The sequence below is a fragment of the Fringilla coelebs genome (assembly GCF_963513975.1).
Source record: "Fringilla coelebs genome assembly, chromosome: 6".
NCBI lineage: Eukaryota > Metazoa > Chordata > Aves > Passeriformes > Fringillidae > Fringilla > Fringilla coelebs.
Window position 1 is genome coordinate 8,582,644 of NC_140034.1, and position 20,876 is coordinate 8,603,519.

Below are 20,876 nucleotides of genomic sequence, written 5' to 3' on the forward strand. Positions count from 1 at the left end.
CAATTACTGCAATAATGGCCTTTGACCTGCTAAAAACAATCCAGAAGACAGAATTCATACATTGGATTATTTTTAACATTAATCATATTCTGTTTAGAAATCACAGTAGAGCAGCTAGGGTTGAAGAGAGACTGTAAACTATTTGTATATACTTTATTGAAGTGGCAAAAATTATTATGCTGCATAGTTGTACAAGTGATGCCTTCAGGGATTTTCCTCCCCTCCCCACATTTCTGTAGTTTGCTAAATGTGCTTCAGACTGCAAAGCCTCCTCCCTCAGCAGTGCATTACTAATTACAAGGACTGGTGTGATCTGAGCACTCTGTGGAGACATTAAATTGCAGATAAAGAAATGTTCTTGATCCTGAAACTGCAGGAGAGAGGGAAAGCAACAACACCTCACACTTGAGCCCAAACTGGGCATTTCCATGAGCTACAGGAAGAGACAGCAGACTGAAACAACTGTCCCTCCCTCAACTCTGCCCCTGTCCACATGTCATAACCTTCCACAACTCCCCTTTTTGCAAGACATTGCTTTGGAAGAGTGAATCTCTGCCCTGGACAAACTCCAGGGAAAGGTTCCTGGGATCACCAACACATGCTCCATCTAGATGTGCTCCCCTGATGTCCTGAGCCACTGACTGGTGCCACAGCACAGCCATGCCACCACTCCCAAGGAAGGAGGAAACACACAGGGCTTGAAAAGGAGATCTATGGGGCTATAAATCAGGATTAGGTTTAAAGTTCAACTACCAGTTGAAAAACACTCATTATTCCTGCAACCTAACACAGGATCAGATGCCCTTGCTGAAATTTTGGGAGGTTTTTATTGGCACCAGAGCTACACCCATAGCAAGGACACACTGAGGACATTGGCAGCACAAATAAACATCTGAGAAAGGAATTCACACTGCAGTAACACTGGCAACACACAGCTTCCCACCCAGCTGTTGTAGAAACTACAAAATCCATCTGCTTGGAAACCTGGTGGCTGCAAAGAAGAATCACTCCTTATCAGGAGCACTGGGACTGTTTTAACCAGCTTCATCCTCTGTGGGAAGAAGTAGATTTGTGTTGTGGCACGGAGGCAGTGGCACCACGGGCACCAATCTCTCCATCCAGGCCCTCCCATGGGAAGCACTCCAGCTCGTTTGCTGCATGCTGAGGAGCTCCCACTGAGCTGTAACCATGTCACAGCGTGTCTGTCACTGAGAAGAGACTGTCCTGCTGGGCTGATGGAGATGAGGGGATGGGAGCACCCTTCCCCCCAGTGAGATCTCCCTCCTGCCAGGTCTGCTCATCCAGCTACTCCCAACAGCACCAAAACCAGCCTGTGCCTCTGCTCCTGCACCACCAGGGCTCTGCAGGGGCAGATGTGATGTGCAGGCTGCTTTTGTCTTACACCAACAAACACTCCCAGTTGTTCCAGATTGCAAGGCAAGATGTATTCTATTGCCATCTGCATGGTGTCCAGTGGGCAATGCTCCTTATCTCTCTTCCTGAGTGACCATAATCAAGGTCCCTCAGCAGGGAACATCTGCTGATAAGGGGCTATTGAATGTCACCACATGACTGATAAGAACTATAACATCCCATGGTGAGATGCTCTGCCCAGAGGGAGGAGGCAAGCATTCCTACCCAGATATAATCTGGAGATTCTGACACACCAGCACGGCTCTTCTCCACTGGACTCTCCAGAGGAACAGCAGCTGCTTCTACTTCCACAGATCAGCGGAGGAAGAATACACCCCTTTTCTACAGGACCCCCTGCTCCAACAGAACCACGCCTGACACTCCAGGAGGACTGCAGCCCCTTTTCCAACTGGACTGCTACCAACACCCTGACCCACAGGGTGTCAGGTTGTGTTCTGACTCTGTCAGTGTTCTAGTGTATTGCATTGTTGTATTTTATCTTTTTTTTTCCCCTTCCCTATTAAAGAACTGTTATTTCCTGCTCCCATGTTTTTGCCTGAGAGCCCCTTAATTTAAAATTCACGGCAATTCGGAGGGGTGGGGAGGGTTTGCATTCTCCATTTCAGGGGAGGCTCCTGTCTCCTTTAGCAGGCACCTGTCTTTCCAAACCAAGACACCAGTGAAACCTCCCTTTCAGCAGCATATCTGGGGGGGCATGTTCACTTCAGACACAGCAAAAGGAAAACTTTGCTGGTACAAAAGGAAGTCTGCCCCGGAGCCCCTGAACTACGAGGTGGGAGGCAAACCCTGCAAATTGCCACTACAGAGCAGTGGCTGCTCTGGGATGTTGTGACTTTGTGGCTGTGCCTTTACCCTGGGGCCAAGCACAGTCCATGCTCACTCTGTCCTGGCTTTGCCCAGGGCTGGATGACTTTCAGAAGTCCCTTTCAGTCCTTATTTTTGATGGTGCTGTGATAAAATTTGAGAGGATGAAGAAAAAAATGTAATATATCTCCCCCTAAATGTGAACTAGTAATTTCCTAACATAGGCATAGTGAATAAATCAGGTGTGTGCTCACTCTGACAGGAGTGCCAGGATCTGTAGCACCCTGTGACAGTCAGTTATAAATGGCCCAGCAGAAATTCACACTGGGCAAAATCAGAAATAATTGTCAGAGCAGGTGGCATGAATGTGCTGAGAGGAAAATCAGATGTTACAATAAACTGTTATCTGGAGGAAGAGATGCAAAGGTGTTCTTAAAAGCTCAGTTCTTCTCTGAGAGTCCGCAAGGTCCCTTCCAAACCACTGGAAGCTTCACTGCTGCCTCCTGCTTGGCAGGAATGTGTGTGCACACACGTGTGCTTCTGTGTGTGTGGCCAAGATGCACACAACACTGCCCTGGCTCATCAGCCACCCTCTGCTGGTAAGGCTCTGTCTGAGAGCAAGGAGATCTGTGTAGGAGAAAGCTTCACCTGATCTGAGGGGATAGCTGCACAGAGCATGCTTTTGCAAAAGCTTTTCATGCTTTCCCTCCCTCAAATGCAATGTAAAAGCAAATCTGAAGCCCACCACAGAGCACTGCAAGGACAGACTCCTGGGCAGAAAGTGTGGAAGTGAATCTGGAACTTCACATCCCTGCCTGAGGAATTGCCCCATGGGTGCCAGTGGTGCAAGGAATGAGAAAAGCAGCTGGCACTCAGTGCTGGTGGCAGCTGGGACAAAAGGAGTGCTGCAGAATCCCTAGTGAGCTGGGGATGGTCCCAAACACCTCCCTCTGCACAAGGGGGGTGGTGGCTGGTGCAAACCAGGGCTGTGCTCCAAGGGGAGCAGACAATTGGAGCCTTCCAGCCCTCCCCAAACAGCTACAAGCTGTCCCTCCACCCATATGCTGCTTTCCAAACTCAGCCTGAAAATAAAATGAGGCTTCTGTCTCCAGACTGCCACAAGCCAGGGCTGAGCTGCTGAGCACCATCAGGTTCCTATTGGGTTCAGGGCTGGCTGGATGCGTCCCTTTAAAGGGATGGCAAACCAGCAATGGCAAACAACTCTGTATTTTGGGACTGGGGAGTTCCAGGGCCCTGCCTTGGAGCAATGACCTTGCAGCACCACACCAGAGCTTTTGGCCATCCAGGTTCTGGAAGTGACATGCAGGAACCTGGAAAGAAATCCATGGCTTCAAGATGGGAGAGGTACAGACAGGTTATAATAAAGCCAAGCAAGCCCACACTAGCACAGGTTTCTGTAAAATCAGGGAGAGTTCACCCACTTCCCCATGGAAGTGCTGCTTTTGACAGGGCTCTAATTGGGGGTTTTTATTCAGCGTTGACTCTCTTTTATCAGCTCCTTGTCTGCATGAGGTTCTTGTAGGCATGGTAAAATGAGATTCATATTACCACATTCCTGTTCCTCCAGGCATTTTCACATCCCTTTTCCCCTCTGCAGATGAAAAGCAGCACAGTAATAAGTGGCATTTCTGTGGAATATACTGCCTCCAGACACCAACTGCATACACAATTACTTCTCCCCATGGGGAAAGCAAGGTGACTGAAGACATAATGATAACAGCACCTTGCCTTTGCTAGGCTGCTTTGATCCTGGAGGATCCCACAGATTTCCAGAAAACCTTATCCTGAAGCTATAAATCACGTGAACTAGGCAAAACATTTCCGAGATTATCTTTTTAAATACAAACACTGGTCATACATGGACGAAGCCCAAGAGGTTCTGTCAGATGTCTCCTGTGACAGCTCTGCAAAAAAAGAGTGAGAGAGAATGAAAAATACCTGTGGATAAGCATGGACACCCAAACATTCTGTATTTTCCTTAAAAACTGAATCTCTTACCTGTGTTTCCTACATCATGACAATTGAGGACATGTGCAGGTAGGGAGTACTTTACCCTCTCTAAGTGGAGCTGGGACCAGCCCAGAGATTTGGAAAAAAACATTTTATTTCTTCAGTGCCTGCAAGGGATTGGAGTTACACCCATCTAGCTGTGGGAAGGACCTGAGTGCCCATCTCAGCTCCCAGACACCCCCAAGTATCCTATAGCCTGAGGTCAGGGAAATACCCTGTTAGAGAGGTGTTTGCATTGTACCACCTGGAGAAGGGCTTAGGCATGCCTTGTCTGTCCATCAGTACAAGAACTCTGAGATCAGCTGGAGCCACATCCCTCCAAGTTCATGTTCTCAGGGCACAGGCAGACCTGCAGCAGCCCAGAAAAAGAAATTACAGAAAGAGAAATATCAGGCAGCACGAATCGTACTAGGCAAGACTTGAATGCAAGTGGCATTGCACTTCTGAAAATCTCCATTTCCTTTTCTTATTTAGCTTAAAGACAGGTGATGTCAAATGGGTGCTTTGCAGTCAGATGGCACATTTAGTGCCTGGGATATTCCATGGGAGTAGTTTTAGCTGCAGTAATTCAGAAAACATAGCCTGACCACCCAAGTCACTGATCTGGCATAGCTTTCTTAGGGGTGAGCTGTAAAGCACAATAGGGGGATTTAAGAAAACTTTTGGTGATCTGGCTCCTAAGTAATACAATAAATATAGAGGGCCTGTGAGTGAATATACTTCACAGTCAGCTGGAGTTTCTGACCACTGGCCAGCTTGTGACAGCACTCACAGACATGCAGAGACACCACATGAAAATTCTGCCATCAACAGAGCTGCAGGTCCGAGAGTTTCATTGGGTCTCACCCCGTGCTGGTGGAAAACTTTACTTCCATCACCTAGCTCTCAGCCAGATTTCATTTTCACTTGGTTTTAAACAGCCTCATTAGACCATTCCGAGATGGGCTTTGGTTGGCAAGGCGCCACTTCCTGAGACAAAGTGAAGTGAGAAAGGAAAACTCAAAAGGTAAGGCAAGATGATTTTGCTTATTTGCTGTAAGGAGATGGTTTTGCAGGCGTGACTAGGAAAGTCTTCCCAAAATCTGCTTTCATAAGCTCTCCAATCTGCTCTCTGCTGGCTGGCTCACAGATACTTTGCTGGCTCTGTAATGAGCTGTTATAAGTGAGACTCCTGGAAATCAGATGACTCTGTAGTCATTTGATGCTTATATCTGGCCTGCTGAGTCACAAGGGGTTACATCATGTCAAGCTAATCATGCAAAACGAATTTCAGATAGAGCAGAGCTCTGGGGTGTGCTCAGGGTGGCCCTGAGGTGTGGGAGCTGGGCAGGCACCTCCTGCCCTAACCCCACTGTCACCAGTGGTGGGGCTCTGTCCCTCACTTCTGCTCCTGCCACAACTCCTCCTCCTCCTCTGGCAGGAATATCTCCTTTGAACAGCATTTACAGCAGACCTCTGGAAGGCCCCCACCAGATAAGGTCTGGTCACACACCCAGGTTCAGAGCAAGGTCAGACAGGGCGTCCCAGCACAGCCTTACACTGAGGATGCTATTTTTCTTTAAAACAGAAAAGCCAAATCATTTTCTTTTCCAACATAGTGTTCCCTCTAACAGCCCATCCCTGACCCTGCCTGTTGGCTGTACACTGAGCCATGGCTTCCTCCCTGAGGTTCCTCCTCTTCTGCACCTTCTTGGTTCCAGAGTGGTCCCCAGCCTTGCACGCTCTCCTCATCTTCACACCCATGTGCTGGCACTCACCCACTGATAAATGCTAGGCAACCTTTAGACTTCCTAAAGAAACCAGCCTTCACTGAAGGGCTCAATGCAGGAGGGATAATTGGAGCTGCTGTTAAATGCTGCCCTGTGCTGCAGCTGCAGGTACCCCCCTCTCCCATCCAGCTGTGGGATCCCTTTGTACCTTTGGCTGCTCAGAGCTCACACCAAAACCACAGAGAGAAGCAGAGGGGTAAACAGACATATTAACACCTTTATTTTTTTATAGGGGTGCAGCAGTTCAGAAGAAAGAGCATTTCATTCCATTAGTCTTGGGGTAGTCTCGCATCATGAAATAACTCAAAAAAACCTGCAAGCTGAAGCCAGGACAAAAATCCCATAAGCTCACCAAAAAGCAGTGTTTGGATAATGGTATTCTGGTATTCCCCAGTGAAATATTTTGCAAGTTACCTCTCACAGGTCACTCTTTTTTCTTCAGATTGTAGAAAGCAAAAAAAGCCTCAGCACATGCATCAAGGAAAAAATGATGACTTTGATGGTTTAGCAGTCAAGCCACTCACCTAGAAGAAGGGGCACTCTGCTCCAGAAAACCACTTCCTTTTTTTTATGTGCTAAATATTTAATGCAAAATGTACAACAAGGTTTGGCAGCCACCTGCTTACCCTGACCACTAAATCACAGTTGTATTTGCAGTGGTGCCTCTCTATCTGATCAGAGTCTGAGCTTCTTGCTGCACAGCAGAGCCATTTCCAGGAATTGTGATGGGAATTCCCACAGCTCCCACTGGACTACCTGGTGAGAAAGCATGGATTTGAATCCCATTACTCAGCAAACCTGGCTCCCCAAATTCCTGAACCAAAGCTCCAGATCCTGTGTAATCCCTGAAAAGGAGGAACGGATCAATTCAGATAGACAAATTCAGCTCTGGTAAGGGAAAGGTGGTGTGTGCCTTCAGGAAGAGGTGCTGGGTGGTGGATCCCAGCTGGCTGCAGGTGTCTCCATGCAATCCTGGAAAGGACACTGGTCCCACTGAGGCAGCAGTGCCCAGGGAACAGCCTGGGCTGGGTGGTGGCACTCCTGTGTGAAGAAAGCAGGGAACTCACTGGGCCACTGCAGGGGGCACCAGGGGCAGGGCAGAGGGCAGGTGAGACCCTGCTGGCTGCTGGAGGGGGCTCTGCTCAGCACACAGTCTCTGGCTGAGGATTCACTGCAAGGCACAGTGCTGTGCTGAGCCACCCCCAGCTCCCACAGAGCAGCAGGGGTTATTCCTCAGGGAGTGCATTATCATCTCTGATTATCTCTCCTCCAGCCATACACGTTTCAGTTATGGGAGCATTTTCTGTTTGGGATCACATTTTTGTTTACACACGGAGTATTTCCCTAGGGAGACCAGTTCAAGAGCATCACACATTTGATTTCTGTCCCTATTTTCTGGAAAACAGCACAGCCTGCCTGGAAGTGTCAGGCTATCCAGGGAGAGCAGCCATCCCTGGGAGCCCTCACAGCTGGCTTGTTTTCAGAGGTGATGCTGTGCAGATCATGGCCTCTGTTAACATGAGAATGATAAGTGATCCCAAATTTTATGGCAGGTGAATAGCATTAGCTGCAGCTGATGGTGTGTCCTTGTGTTTTGGTGGCATGGCTGTCCCACCCTTGTGCATGGCTGAAACTGTGACTCCCTGAGGCAGCAGCCTGAGTCACTCTCCTGCTTTCCCTTCACAGAGGTACCACAGATATGAAACAAATAGCAGCAGCCCTGCTGAAAGGCTACTGCCTTGTTGAGGACCAGGCTGAAACCCCAGCAGGCAACTCAGAACATCTCCCTCCTCAGAACTTGCTCTCCCTGCCCTCCTCTATGAGAAAAGAAGGGCAAAACTCCCATAGCCATGACCAGACCCCTCCCTGGTGGGAGAGGAGATACCTGGGCTTGGAGGGGCACAGCTCTCACTGCCAGGGAGAACAGAGTGAGGTCTGCATGAAACCTGCTTCAGGCTTTGTCCTCTTTTGAGCAGGAAGAAAAGCAGCCTCCCTGCAGCCCTTGCCTGAGCAGCACAAGCAAGCAGCAGGGTGAAGCCCCTCACTCCCAGAGAGCAGCCACAGCTCCTGCCTCAGCCCCTGGGCTCTGGGAAGCTGAGCCTTTGGCGTGCTCAGATATCTGATCCTGCTGGAGTCACAGCCCAGGGTGACAGCAGTGCTGAGCTGACAGCAAACAGCTCAGCTGGATGTGATGGAGGCTGCAACACCAACATGGTCCTGCAGCCTTCTCTGTGCCAGTGTGACAGCACTGTCCCTCCTCTGTCCCCAGGCAGAGCCACCGTGCACTGTGGAAGTGCTCTGCTCTTTGGAGGAGGACACCATGTGCCACTTGATCTCCCAAGGACAAGTGGCTCTAAAGCTGTCTGCTGGTGCTGTGGGGACAGCAGGGCCTGTCTTGGCAGCCCTCACGTGTGCTCAGGGCAGGTTTCCTGCACAGATCCAGGCGCTGGAGGACAGCCACAAGCAGGAAGGAGACAAACACGCCCTCTGAGGAAATGATAAAGGAACAGAGCAAATGCTTTTGTTTGTGAAACAGCATCATTTGGAGCACCATGAGAGCCTCCTTCCAGAGGCAAAGGCAAAGTGTGGAAATCACAGGCAGCTCCTAACCCCATGCCAGGCACTGGGTGTCACTGGGTGAGCTGTGCAGGTCAGATAACACCAGAAAGGACCTAAATGCATTCTCCCTTCTGAACAATGGCCCCTTTGGAAATCCCACTGATGAGGATGGTGATCCACTTGTAATGAACTCATCTCTGCAAAAGAATTTTCTTTGTCAAAAAACCAGCATGGAGGAACCCGGGGAATGATCCTGGCATGGAGGAAGCTGAGACAATGAGAGAGCAGATGGAACACAGGCTAATGGAGGGGGAGGCACTGCTCAGGGCACACACAGGTCTGCAGCACATAGAGAAGACCAACAGCAAAGATGGACTGGGCAGGTTTCAGCACTGGGACAACACATGGAACCCTGGAGTTAAAAGGCCTTTTTCATGTGGGAGATGATTTTGTAGGGATGAGTCATGAAAGACTCACGTCAGGCATCCTCCAAGGCAGCAAGCTCTGGAGCACAGCCTCTGGCAACACAGAAAGGAGAGATGCCCACCAGCCAAAGCATTCTGCCAGCCCAGTTCCCACACTTTTGCTGCTGGGTTGAGGGTGTTTCCATGCAGGGCACAGTGCCCCTCTCCTACTCCACGGTGCAGCCCATGCTCTCAGGGCTCTCACGCAGCGAGAGGTCACCTTCAGGCACCCTCCTCTGGAGGGAATTGCTCCTCAGCTTCTCACCTCCCAGGAGTGTCCTGCCAGTCCATGCAAAGGCAGGTGGCCTCTCCCCAGCTCTGTTCTGTGACAAAAGGGTGGCTTGGACATGATCTCCAGGGAAGAGTCTACTATGCTTACAGATTCCAGGGGAGAGCTGCTACTTCTGCAGCTCAGAGCTGACTGTCTGTGTCTTTGCAGGTCCCTGCTACTCTCCTTGCCATTTTCTTCAGGCTAACTTAGGGATTTGCTCCTTGTTGGCCTTGGTGAATCCCACATTTACATGCTGAGTTCTCCCAGAATCTGCACAGGACTCCAATCAGAACTAGACAGGGAAATGTAAGGGGTAAAGTCCTGACATACTCAGCCCTGCAGCCTCTAAAATCCTTTCTATCTGGGCAATGCATTTCATCTGGGTGGCTTTTGCCTGGTTAATGGAGGAACACTGATCTGACCATTGTGGAAGAAAAGACCTTCCTGCACTGATATTTTCTCTTCAGCTGGGAAGAGGAGATTGGGAAACAGCTATGGAAAATGAGCAGATTTTAGGCAATCAATACCTCTTCATGGCCCAAGGAATGTAGCATTGAAAAATGTATCCTTGTAAAAGGGAAGAAATTTCTGTAATTGATTTTCTGGTGCTCAAATGGTTGAAACAGAAAGAGATAAATGAACTGTCCTCACTACTGAAAAAATCAGGGTATGCAGATACTTTCTTGTAAAAATGAAAGCTTTTATATAGTTGAGGTTGATATATCTCACTCAGAAATTTTCAGACACATTTTAATGAAACTTTCAAAGTTATTTTAATAGAACCCTAACTAAGAGTCTTTTTGGGTAAAACACTAAGCTATCATACCTGATTGTCTCAAAAAGGAAGCCTAAAAGCAAGTGTGTTTTAATAGGAACATCAGTACTGAACTTTAGCATTACCATAGTGTGATGAGAGTGCAGGAGACTTAACCTGGCCTAAGTTTTTCTCACTGCTTAAAGCAGTGAAATCTCTTCTGCCCAAGCCTTGATCTCTGCCTAGAGACTTATCAGGAGGAGGCTAAAATCAGACAGCAGAGAGGGGACTCTTCTAGAAGGTACAAAGAGCAATAGTAGAAATTCTCCAGAAAAAATAAAAAAAAGAATTTAGTCACACAGGGTCCAGCAGCAAAAGCCAATGTCTTTACAAATAATAATCATGAATGGATCAGTCTCTACAGGTCCTTACCAGTCAGCCTGAGACAGATGCTGAACTATATTGAGACATCCGGTGTCTAAATAGCTTTGAACAGCTGGTCAGTAGAGCTTGGCCAAAAGCACAGCTGAGTCAGGACATCAAAACATGACCCTACAGAAATTCACTGGGCACTGCATATTTTCCTCCTTCCCCAGCCCATGGATGTACCAGTACATGCTCACTCACATGCACCAAACACACATTTAAAAATGAGAACAAATGGCTATGACAAGATCCTTTACAGTCAGGAACCAAATTCTGGAGTCCCCACTTAGTCCAGCAAAATGGTCCCAAGTTACTAAAGGAAAAGATCTCAGGCTAGAAGGAAAACACCAGTGTAAAGAGTTGTGCCAAATTTTGTTAGGAAAGGTCCATTTTTTCATGCACCTGGTCTCTGCACACTAAAGGCCAGTGCACCTGGGCTCCTTCTGCATCAGGGATGCTGCAGCAGGAACTGAGGGTGCCTTGCATGTTCATTTTGGGTACTCCATGTGCACAGCTCCAACAGAGGTGCAAATCACAGACATATTTAAAAGGGAGGGATGGGGCCGGGAGGCTGAAGTTAAGAAGGGTATTATTATTTTTTATTTCAGGCAAAATATTTTAATATTTTGTATCTAATTTTTCCATGTACAATCATTAGCTCTGCTTGCCTGTAGGAACAATTTCAGACAACTCCTAAACTTGCTTCTAAGTTCTCTGTTCTGTTCTTGCTGTACTGCTTAAAAGTACATGGCAGGACATGGCAGGAATGAGTGACACCCATTTGGCTCCAGGGAACTTTGCTGTCTGACTTTCCCATTTCATTTGTGCCAGAAAAGGTTTGTGCATCTGAGATGAGAGCAGCTCCCTAAGCAGATTTTTACCTTGGGGGAGTGATGAGCTGAATGTTACTGTTGGAGGAGATTGTGCAACTCAGCAGATACCAGATCACAAAAGTGAAGTGGGAAAAGTCACTGGAACTGGTCCATGTCACGTAGACTAAAACCTCCAATCATCTAGAAAGTTATGTAAAACACTCTAGGAAAAAAAGCACAGAATCACATAAAGAAAACAAGAAAATTGGTAATTCAGGAGATGTTTCAGGACCTTGCAGATCTCAAATAGCTGAACTGGCCAGAGTATAAATCCAAGCAGAAGACATCTGGCAAATAAGAACGGGCACACTTCAGGAGGCCATTGAAGGGGAGAGGGAAGGCTGAGGAGGGACTAGCTGAGCCTCCTACTGGACATGGGAATGTGAATGTTTCCCAGGGCAATGCATCTCCCCTCTGATCCCAACAGACCTCAGTGGAAAAATCTCCTGCAACCCATTTTCCATAACTGCCCATGCAGTGGCAGCCCCATCTGACCAACAACCAACCACTGAGGGTCAATAGTAAAGAATAAGAGGAGAATGAGAGCAACAAAGAAGGGAATGAAGAGAGAGTAATCTGGGCCCTCAAAAGAGCAAGCATATTAATTTGGATGTAGAGCACAAACGCTGGGATGCACACAGGAATCGAGGCTGGGAGATAGCTGTGCAACCTGGAAAGTTCCAGCGCAGAGTGACAGCGACATCCATGGCCACGGGAACAAAGGAGCTGCTCCCAGCTCAGCAATGTGCTGCTGCAGAGCAGCTGAAGGGCTGGAGCAGGCGCTGCAGGGCTCCCGCAGCCCGCCCCGCTGGGAACAGATGCCGGCGCTGAGCAGCCTTCCTCCAGCTCCGCGTTACAAAGGCACGAGCTGTGCTCCCCATGTTTCGCCCAAGTATTTGAGGATCAGGGAGGCATTCAGCCTCGTTAACCTTTCAGTGGTATGGAAACTGCAGAGCAGAAGGACAGCTGGAATTCTTCCTCCCGTACGCACTGACCTAGGGCAGTGTCATCTGAACGCACGGGTGTGTGGGGACATGGTGAGGGCTGACATTCTGAGGAACTGCTCAGGATAGAACGTGGACCTGCTGGAGTGGGTCCAGAAAAGGCCACAGGAATGATCAGAGGGCTGGAGCACCTGTCCTACAAACCCAGGAGTTGCTCAGCCTGGAGAAGAGAAGGGTCCAGAATGACCTTATAGAACCCTCCAGGGCCTGAACGGGCTCCTAGAGAGCTGGAGAGGGACTTTTTACAAGGGCATGGGACAAAGGGGAAAGGTTTCAAAATAAAAGATTAGATATTAAGAAGGATTTTTTACACTGAAACTGGTGAAATACAGGTTATCCAGAAAGACAGCAGATGCCCCACCCCTGGAAGTGTTCAAGGTCAGGTTGGGTGGGGCTTTGAACAGCCTGATCTATTTGAAAATGTCCCTGCTTACTGCAGGGGGTTGCACTATATGATCTTTAAAGAACCCTTCCAACCCAAACTATTCTGTGATACCTGTAGGAAGTATATTGCTGGCCCCTCATTTCTGGCAGTATTTGTCTTTTTGGCAAGTCTGTGGTGTTACTGTGAGAATCGAGGAGATGGGGTCTGTGCCCTGACCTCACCCTGTGCTCCTGCAAGGCTGCCCTCCTCCCACACCACGGAGGGAACGAGGTGTGCCAGCCCAGAGCCATAAATCCCACTGGAAAAGTCTTACCTGTGAAATGAACTGGGTCACACGTCCAGAGGAGGAAGTTTCTAACAGGAAGCCCAGTGAGGTGTTGCTACCCAGGAAGAACAGACAGGACAGAAACACAAACTCATTTGAAGAGCCATCTTCACTTGTGCTGTGCTGTTTGGATGAGTTGAACTGCAAGGGAGCGACTAATTCAAACCAAACAAGTAGGAATGAATGCAGAAAAATAAATATGCATCTCTGAATGATTTTGATCTACCCATTATTCGAATTGTCAAGATCCAGAACAGATGTGTTGACTCAGCTTTAACAGTGTCAAAGTGCAGCCTCCCTGGCCAGGTTCAGCTGCCCAAATGTAGGCAACCTGTGCTCTCTGAGACAACCAGGATATGCTGCCTTGCCTCTGCTGGCCTCTCTGGAAGGGGACAGGTTTATCCTGGGTCCTGGGTCGGATCTGCCAGCCCCATGTAGATGTCATGGGGCCCTAAGGTACCTAGGATGGGCATCAGGTACCTTTGTGTACAGAAGAAAATGGAGAAACTGGACTGAATCCATCCTCCAGGCTCCTTGAGCAGTAATGGAGAGATGTGTGTGTCTGCAACACCCATCTCTAGAGGAATCTTCCTTCAGGGGCAGATTTCTCTTTCCAAACACTATTAAAAAATCCTTGAAAATTAACTTGCAACAGTAATGTCCCCCTTGAAAAACTAAAGATACTTCAGTTACTCTCTTCCTTAGTCATGCAAACATACTCCTCCCAATATCTCACTGCTGGGTCTTTGTAGACCCAGCTGGAAACAAAGAGCCCAGAAATACCACACCACCACACTCTGGCAGCCAGTGACTGCCTTGCTCTGGGACATTGCTCAGCTGATGGCCTGGTCCAGCTCAGCCTGGTCCAGAGACATGACAAGCACTGAAGGGACACAGAGCACATGGAAAGGGCTCCCAGACAGGCAGTGTTCCCAAAACCACTCACACCAGGGACTGCTCCTCCCTCACCACAAATTTTCTGGGGTACGAAATGTCATGAGAAAGGTCTGGTATTGTCTTTTTATCTTATTTTTGTTCACAGCCCCTGAGGGAGCATTAGCACTTTGCAATTGCTTTTCCCTGTTTTTCTGCCATCTGTGGATATTTCCATGGCACACTTGCCCTGGGGCCATCAGACTCAGCTGCCAGCCTGAGGGCATCTCCACCTGGCTGAACTAATGAGCAGTGGAGGGAGGACATTTTCAGAGGACAAGAGGCTTGGATTTTACAGAGAAAAGGTGTGATCAGAAAACTGCAGCATTAGCCCTTTTCCCAGGTTGGAGATGCTTGCAGAGAGCAGCAGGAAGGCAGGGAAGAGCCCAGGGAGGGCAGGCTGAGCTGTGGCCCTGCAGAGGGTGGCCAGCAGGTCTATGTGGTTGTGCAGTTCTAAATCTTTGGTCCCTTCTATCAACACCCCAGACCTTGTTTCAGCAGAGACTGTGGTGACATCTGGTCCATGGGCAAGCAGCTTCTGATTTATGGCCATTTCCTTCAGGAAAGGGCTCTCACTTTCCTTTCATCTGCACTTGTGAAGACTCTGATGGAATGCATTCAGCAAGCAAGAGACACAGAGCTGTCTTAATGGTGTCAAGAAAGGATGTTTTCCACATCCAATGAAGCTCCATATTTATGCCTCTCGTTCTTCTGAGGTAAGGAAAATGTGAATCCAAACTCTCACCCTTGCAGAGCAAGCTGAGAACTGCACCCAGACCACCTGCATGCCAGGACAGTGCTCCATGGACTGGTGTGTTATGACAAAAGTGGGTACCACCCCTAAACCACTGCAAGTGGAGAAACCCAAACCTGCTGCTGTGGATAAATTAAGCTCCAAGGATACCTAACAAAACATCTCTGGAGACCCAGCAGCTCAGCAGGCTCAGGAATCCACTGAAATTCTCCTGCAGAGCAGCCCCCTCTGGGCCTGTGTGGGAGAGATTCAGTCTCTTGGGAAACACAGACTGAGGAAACAGAAGCGAGGTCCCTCCAGAGGATATTTGTGTTTAGCACAAGGCAGCAGCCCAAGCAGAGAGCCGGGGTGCCTGGCAGCACAGTGCTGGGCTCATTTCTGCACATGTCATGCTTCAAGCTCTGAAACCTCATTTAAGTCTATTCCCCAGTTCTGGATCTCTTCCAGGTCCTGCCCTTCTGCTCCCTGTGCTGGACAGTGACACATTGGTGCATTCCTTATCCTGCACACTTTCTGCATTCTACAGGAATTCACTGCTGACACCAGAAGCAAAAATAAAGCTAACAAAAATATCTGCCCCGAGAGGTATTTTGGCTTTCTAGGTGCACACACATGGCTGAAATGGTGAGTGAAATAGGGAGATCTTCCAGCTGAGTTGTTCTCCTGTGTGTGCGTGCACATGTGCTTGTATCTGCAGTTTTACTTGAACCATTGTCACCCTCACTAAATATTTTACTATGTTCAAAAGCATGTCTTTAAAGAGCTTTCAACAAGAACACATGGATTTTTTATTCCTCTACTGCACTAAGAATAATTCACCTGTCAGATCCCACACTGCTCTCTTGATCAGCTGGTTCTGCAAATAGAGAGAAACCACATCCTATGCACACAGAGAATCCCTGAGTCACCACTCTACCTTCTGATCCATCTTCTCCATGTCTGAGGCAGGACAAGCTGGGGCCTTGGACTGGCTCTGTTGCTCAAGGATTTATGCCATCAGGGCAGAATATAAAGGTTACAGATACAATTAACAAAATATGGTTGGATTACTACAGTCCTTTGGCTGCAGTGGGACACTGCATGAAGCTTTTATTCTGCAGCTATCTCAAGCCATGGGAGTTGAACCCTGGCCTCAGAAGTCCACAGATCTGACTTTTGGTGGGAGTCACATCTCCTGTGCTCTTTGAGACACCAAATCTCCACAGAGCTGGTGGGCCAGGCTAACTGGTGTCATGAGGATTGTGCTCCTCAGGACAAACTAAGGGCTAGGCGTAGTCTAAGGTGGGTGCCAAGCAGTACAGCCACACTTCTTGCCTTCCTTGCCATAAATGCCAAGGAGGCCAACTCTAGCATGAAGCCTTGAAGTCCCTTCCCACTCTGTGCTCTTCACCAATACCACTGAGATACTCACAGCCAGAAAGCAGGGGTGATGGCATGAACACATTCCCTGTCTTTAGCAGCACTGCTCTCCTGGCTCAGCCTGGCTGCTCTCATCTCTCCTCAGCCTCCACTAGGATCAGGGAAACTTGTCCAGTTGATCTCAGTGGGCACTGGATCAGACCCAGTGCACATTCTTGCCCAGCAGCTGGTTTTGGCCCCAGGCTGGTTACATGTGGAATGGGCAGCATGATTTTCCTGTTTTTTAAAGATTACTAATGAAATGTCTGAGCATCATAATAAGTTCAACACAGAAAGTCTACATGAAATTTGTATCTTGTTCTTTTTCATTTTTGGTGGTGGCAAGTAGCTGGCCATGAATACAAGTTTATTTCCAAGATGTGTCCCAACCCCCTTCTTCTGATGAGTGTCCAGGGATTTAAGAATGTAATTTTAAACAGATGAGTGGGATTCCCTTCTGCTGATTTTGGGGTGGGGGATGTGGGGGGGGTTGCATCAGATCTTGCTCACAGGGAGGGGAAAATCCCAGGGTCTGCTCACCATTCTTGCATGCTTCCCTGCATTTCCTCAGGGAGGCACGCAGAACACCTCCCAGCCCCACTGCTGCTGGCTGTCTCCATCACCAGGAGGCTGCTGTGCTCTCCTGTCAGCGTGGCCTCTCCACTGGGGCTCGGGGAGTGCAGCAGCCAATCGGGCAGCCCTCATCAATCTCCCTAAGTGTGTTCAGACTCTGCGAGGAACATCCTCACCACTCCTCTTCCCTCTCTGCAATGACCTGAACTCCAGCTCTGCAAGCAGCGAGGCATAATGCAATGCAGGGCAGCCCGGAATAATCTGGTTGGCATCCAAGGATGTATATTCACTGGGAGGCTGGGGAGTGTGTCAGCATTTAGTTTCAGTCTAGCCGCACTTTTCCTGCAGCACAGAATCACAAAGTCTCCGTCTCCTCCTCTGGATTGGGACTGATTCTGCACCGGGATCCTCTGAAAAGACAAAGTTTTCCTCTCTTGTTATTGCTGTACCACCACAATCTGCCAAGATGTGTGACTGCTTTCATCTAGTTCTTCCTAACTGGCAAGGATCTCCAGCCAGTGGTGGGCTTACGTTTTCTATACTTTTCTGTATTCTGCTTCTGCTTCCCTGCGCTCCGCTCGCTGCGACTCAGCCTCCCAGGCAAGCCCTGCAGCTGCTGGGGTGTGGCTTTCTCTGATGCTGCATGAATCAGATAAGGAAAAATAGAGTTAAGAAAAGCCTGTCGTTGCCTCCTCTAAACTTTCCTGCACATGTCGAAGCTATGCTTAAAGAAGCCTTTGACTTTGTAAACAAATTAAATTCAAGCTGTGTCTAAATGACCTCTTTCGGGTTGCATGCCTTAATTCACGAGCTTGCCCTTCATTTCTCAGAGTAGCAGGATGCCTGCATGATCCAATCCACCCGGCATTTACAATGGCTAAAGCTGTGCTGTGCAGTGTATGTTTGCAAATTCAACGTGTCCTGTGCTCTGTATTTGGTCTGTTGGCTGGACAACACGGCACTCTGGAAGAAGGGATTCTTTTCCTGGGTTTCCCTGCAGAGCAGGGGGAAATTAGCAATTTTTTTAAGGGGAAAAGATATACATTTTAATATAAAACATTGCTGAAGCAGAACAGTGATAACTGGAGGAATGAGTCTAAAGAGTAATGCAAAACAGTGCTTAGCTGGCAGAAGAGTATCAATAAATTACAAATCTGCTCCTTAGTTTATGCAGCAATTGACCTGTTTTAAAACAAGCAACTTGCAGTCTTAAAGTTGTGTCTACAAAAATGGCAGGAATCTGAAATTTCTGCAGTATCTTTTTCTCCCTAAAATATACAAAAAAGGATGTTTATCTACATTCTGCAATAAATTTCCTTGCTATTTATTCTGGTAGAAGTTATAGTCTACAAAACACAGTCTGTAAGATTTTGATTGTCTGAAAGCGGAGCACTTTTTTTTTTCTTTAAATGCCTGATTATTATTGTTTTCTTTTGTAAATAGTTTAGGATGATATTTTCTGTAACAATTGAAAGTCAGAAACTGCTTGTCAGACTATGATTGCCTAAGTTGACTTGTTGGAATCAAGGAGACAACTCAAGGAATAACTCATATCTCTCCACCCAACAAAAGATACATTCTGACTCTCTGCTGGTTACCTGGTGATTAGATAAACCAATTGAATCACTATAAGGTTATAGCAAATATTTTAGGACTACACTCTGACAGTATTTAAATATGATTTATTTAAAATATATTTGGTGAAAATATTTTCTTTTATAAATGTGACTTTTCCAGTAGTAGCATTTTCCTAATGTTTGTCTGCCTGCACAGATTTACTTGTTTAGCAAACAAACTAGTTTTGTGGTCTTAATACTCTTTCTGTTTACCACATCAGAGACATTCTTGGGACTTCTAGGTGCTACCTAATAGAAACAGATACAACCAGAACACTAAGAGAGCACTCCACCAAGCCAGGCTTTCCTCACCGGTGATCAAAATGTTTGGGTTGCTTTTTTTTTCCAGGCTTTTTTTTTGGCTAAGGAAACAAAATTCCCCCATGCCATGAACCTGGGTTGTTACTTCCACGGTGCCAGTTTTCTGATGGGATGAAAGGATGCTGTTGGTGTGTCACATGTAAGAGGAGCATCTCCTGCACGGGGTCATGCCATGGCACCAACCAGCTCCTGGGAGGTGCCAAGCAGGATCAGGGCCACAGCACCTACAACAAGATCTGTGCTGGGAAGGGATGCAGCAGGGAAAGATGGCTGCATGTGAAATCTGACAGGCATCTGCTTTCCAAACAGTTATTGCTGATGTTTCCTGACAATGGGTTATCGTCCTTGGAGCTCAGGGTGTGGCGGGGAGAAGCAGCTCTGTTTTTCTCAGACAGGTAGGCTGGCTGGCTGCCCAGGCATGTGATATGGCTTGAGAAAGGAGTATCAGCGTGGTGATGAGGCAGGATCATCTGAGCAAGGGTGGGGAAAACCACACCATGAATCCCACATCAAGCAGAGCATATTAAATGCCTCGTTTCCTCCCCAGCGTGGAAGGGAAAGCTGGCTAAAAATAGGCTGGTTTTGTAAGCTCCTGTCTCTGCTGGCTATATTCACTGCTCCTGCTTTAGCTGACTGTCATTATGACATAGGTGAGAAACAGATAAACAAAAATTTGCCAGTTTTCTTTATTAGCCAGGCAAGAACAGGCATGCACTTGGATCTGACATCTGGAGGAGGCCGGGAGTGTTTTGCTGTTGTTGATAAACATGTTTTTCATGGATAATTTTTGAGTCAGAACAACAAATAAGTTAAAGAGAACATCTCCATCAGCAAACTGCAGCAACTGGCCAAATCCTAAAATATAGAGGTCTTTCTAACACAAATGCTTTCTAAATCTTTTCTTCACCTTGTTTTGGGGCATGATCTAAATCCCCAGAAACTAATGGCTGTAAAAGACTCCATTCACTTAGACACTGGAGCAAGTGTGTGTGGCCTCCTAATTGCCACCAGACTGGAGCAAGGGTCAAAATAAAACATGTACCTTAGTCCTTGGCTGAATGGACACCTGGACCACAAGACTGCTGCTCCTCAGGTGCCATGTTGATCTCTGCACTGTGTGGGAATAACACAGCTGAGATCCTGAGATCACCTGGAGCTGCAGAAGTCCCTGGTCAGTGCTCCACTGCAAGCTGGGACATCTGGACAAACACTACCAGTACAGTGACATCCCTTCTCCTCTCTTCTTGTCTGCCATGCCAAAGGCTGCGTGTCCATTCCACCGTACAAACTGCTGAATATGGTCCATAAATTTTGAGGATTTAAACCAAAATGCCACCACAGCTGCACTTTTTCTTAGAAATATTTTCTCAAGAAGTTTGACTATGAGCTGCAACAGCATCTATTCCAGCCCCATCAAGACACAGAGATAAAAAAACCTGTAGGAGCCAGACTCCCAGTCTGGGTGAGGAACACCCACCCTGGCTCACAGGAGAAGCTCTGCCCTGACACACCAGCATATTTCATTTTCCCTCCTTTTACTTCATTCAGTGAGTATATTGTTAAAATGACAAGCAGTTTCAGTTTCAGCAGACACTCACTCTCTGCACAGTAATGCTTCCCAATATCTACTCTCGTTCTACCCATGGTGACACCAAAATAACTGTGGTGCCAGCAGAGACTGAAAGGGAATCTGATTCATCTGGCTCTGGCAGAGAGCTCCCTGCCAGCATCATGAATCAAGCTCAGTAAATTGCATCCCTCTGGCTTCTCTCGGTCTTCCCTCCCTCCTGACTCATCTTCTTCCCTCCAGAGTTTATATTTTTAGTTATTAGTTTCACACTTCTATTTCCAATGGGTACGCACGGGCTCGTTGGTGACTTATGAGCACAAGTGGAAAAGAAACATCGGCATGACAGAGCCCCACAGGCAACAAGGCTTTCTTTGTCCGTGCCCTGTGCAATGAAGGGTTTGCTGTTCTCCATCAAGCTGCAAGAAATGGGGATGGTATGTACCCGCCAGAGGCACAGCACATTGTGTTTGCCACAGCTTCTGATTCATGTGAGGAACGGACAGACCCCAGCAGCAAACCAAAACCAGCTGAAAAATGTTGATTTTTCCTTACTGCTGCATTTCAAAACTTCAGGAAGGAAGATCAACAGACATCTCGAGTCCGCTTTGGTAGT

The 20,876-nt window shown here is 47.7% G+C and overlaps 1 protein-coding gene across 1 annotated transcript in view; it reads left to right on the top strand.

The window, feature by feature from the left end:
* Positions 1 to 17,222: 17,222 nt before the first annotated feature.
* The window catches only part of AHNAK2 (AHNAK nucleoprotein 2), a gene marked incomplete at its 5' end in the record, with an annotated part of 75,468 nt that continues 71,814 nt past the window's right edge, over positions 17,223 to 20,876 (top strand). Inside the window, one exon of the mRNA XM_084208277.1 lies at positions 17,223 to 17,277. Within this exon, the coding sequence (XP_084064403.1) occupies positions 17,223 to 17,277 (55 nt within the window). The remainder of the gene's footprint in view (positions 17,278 to 20,876) is intronic.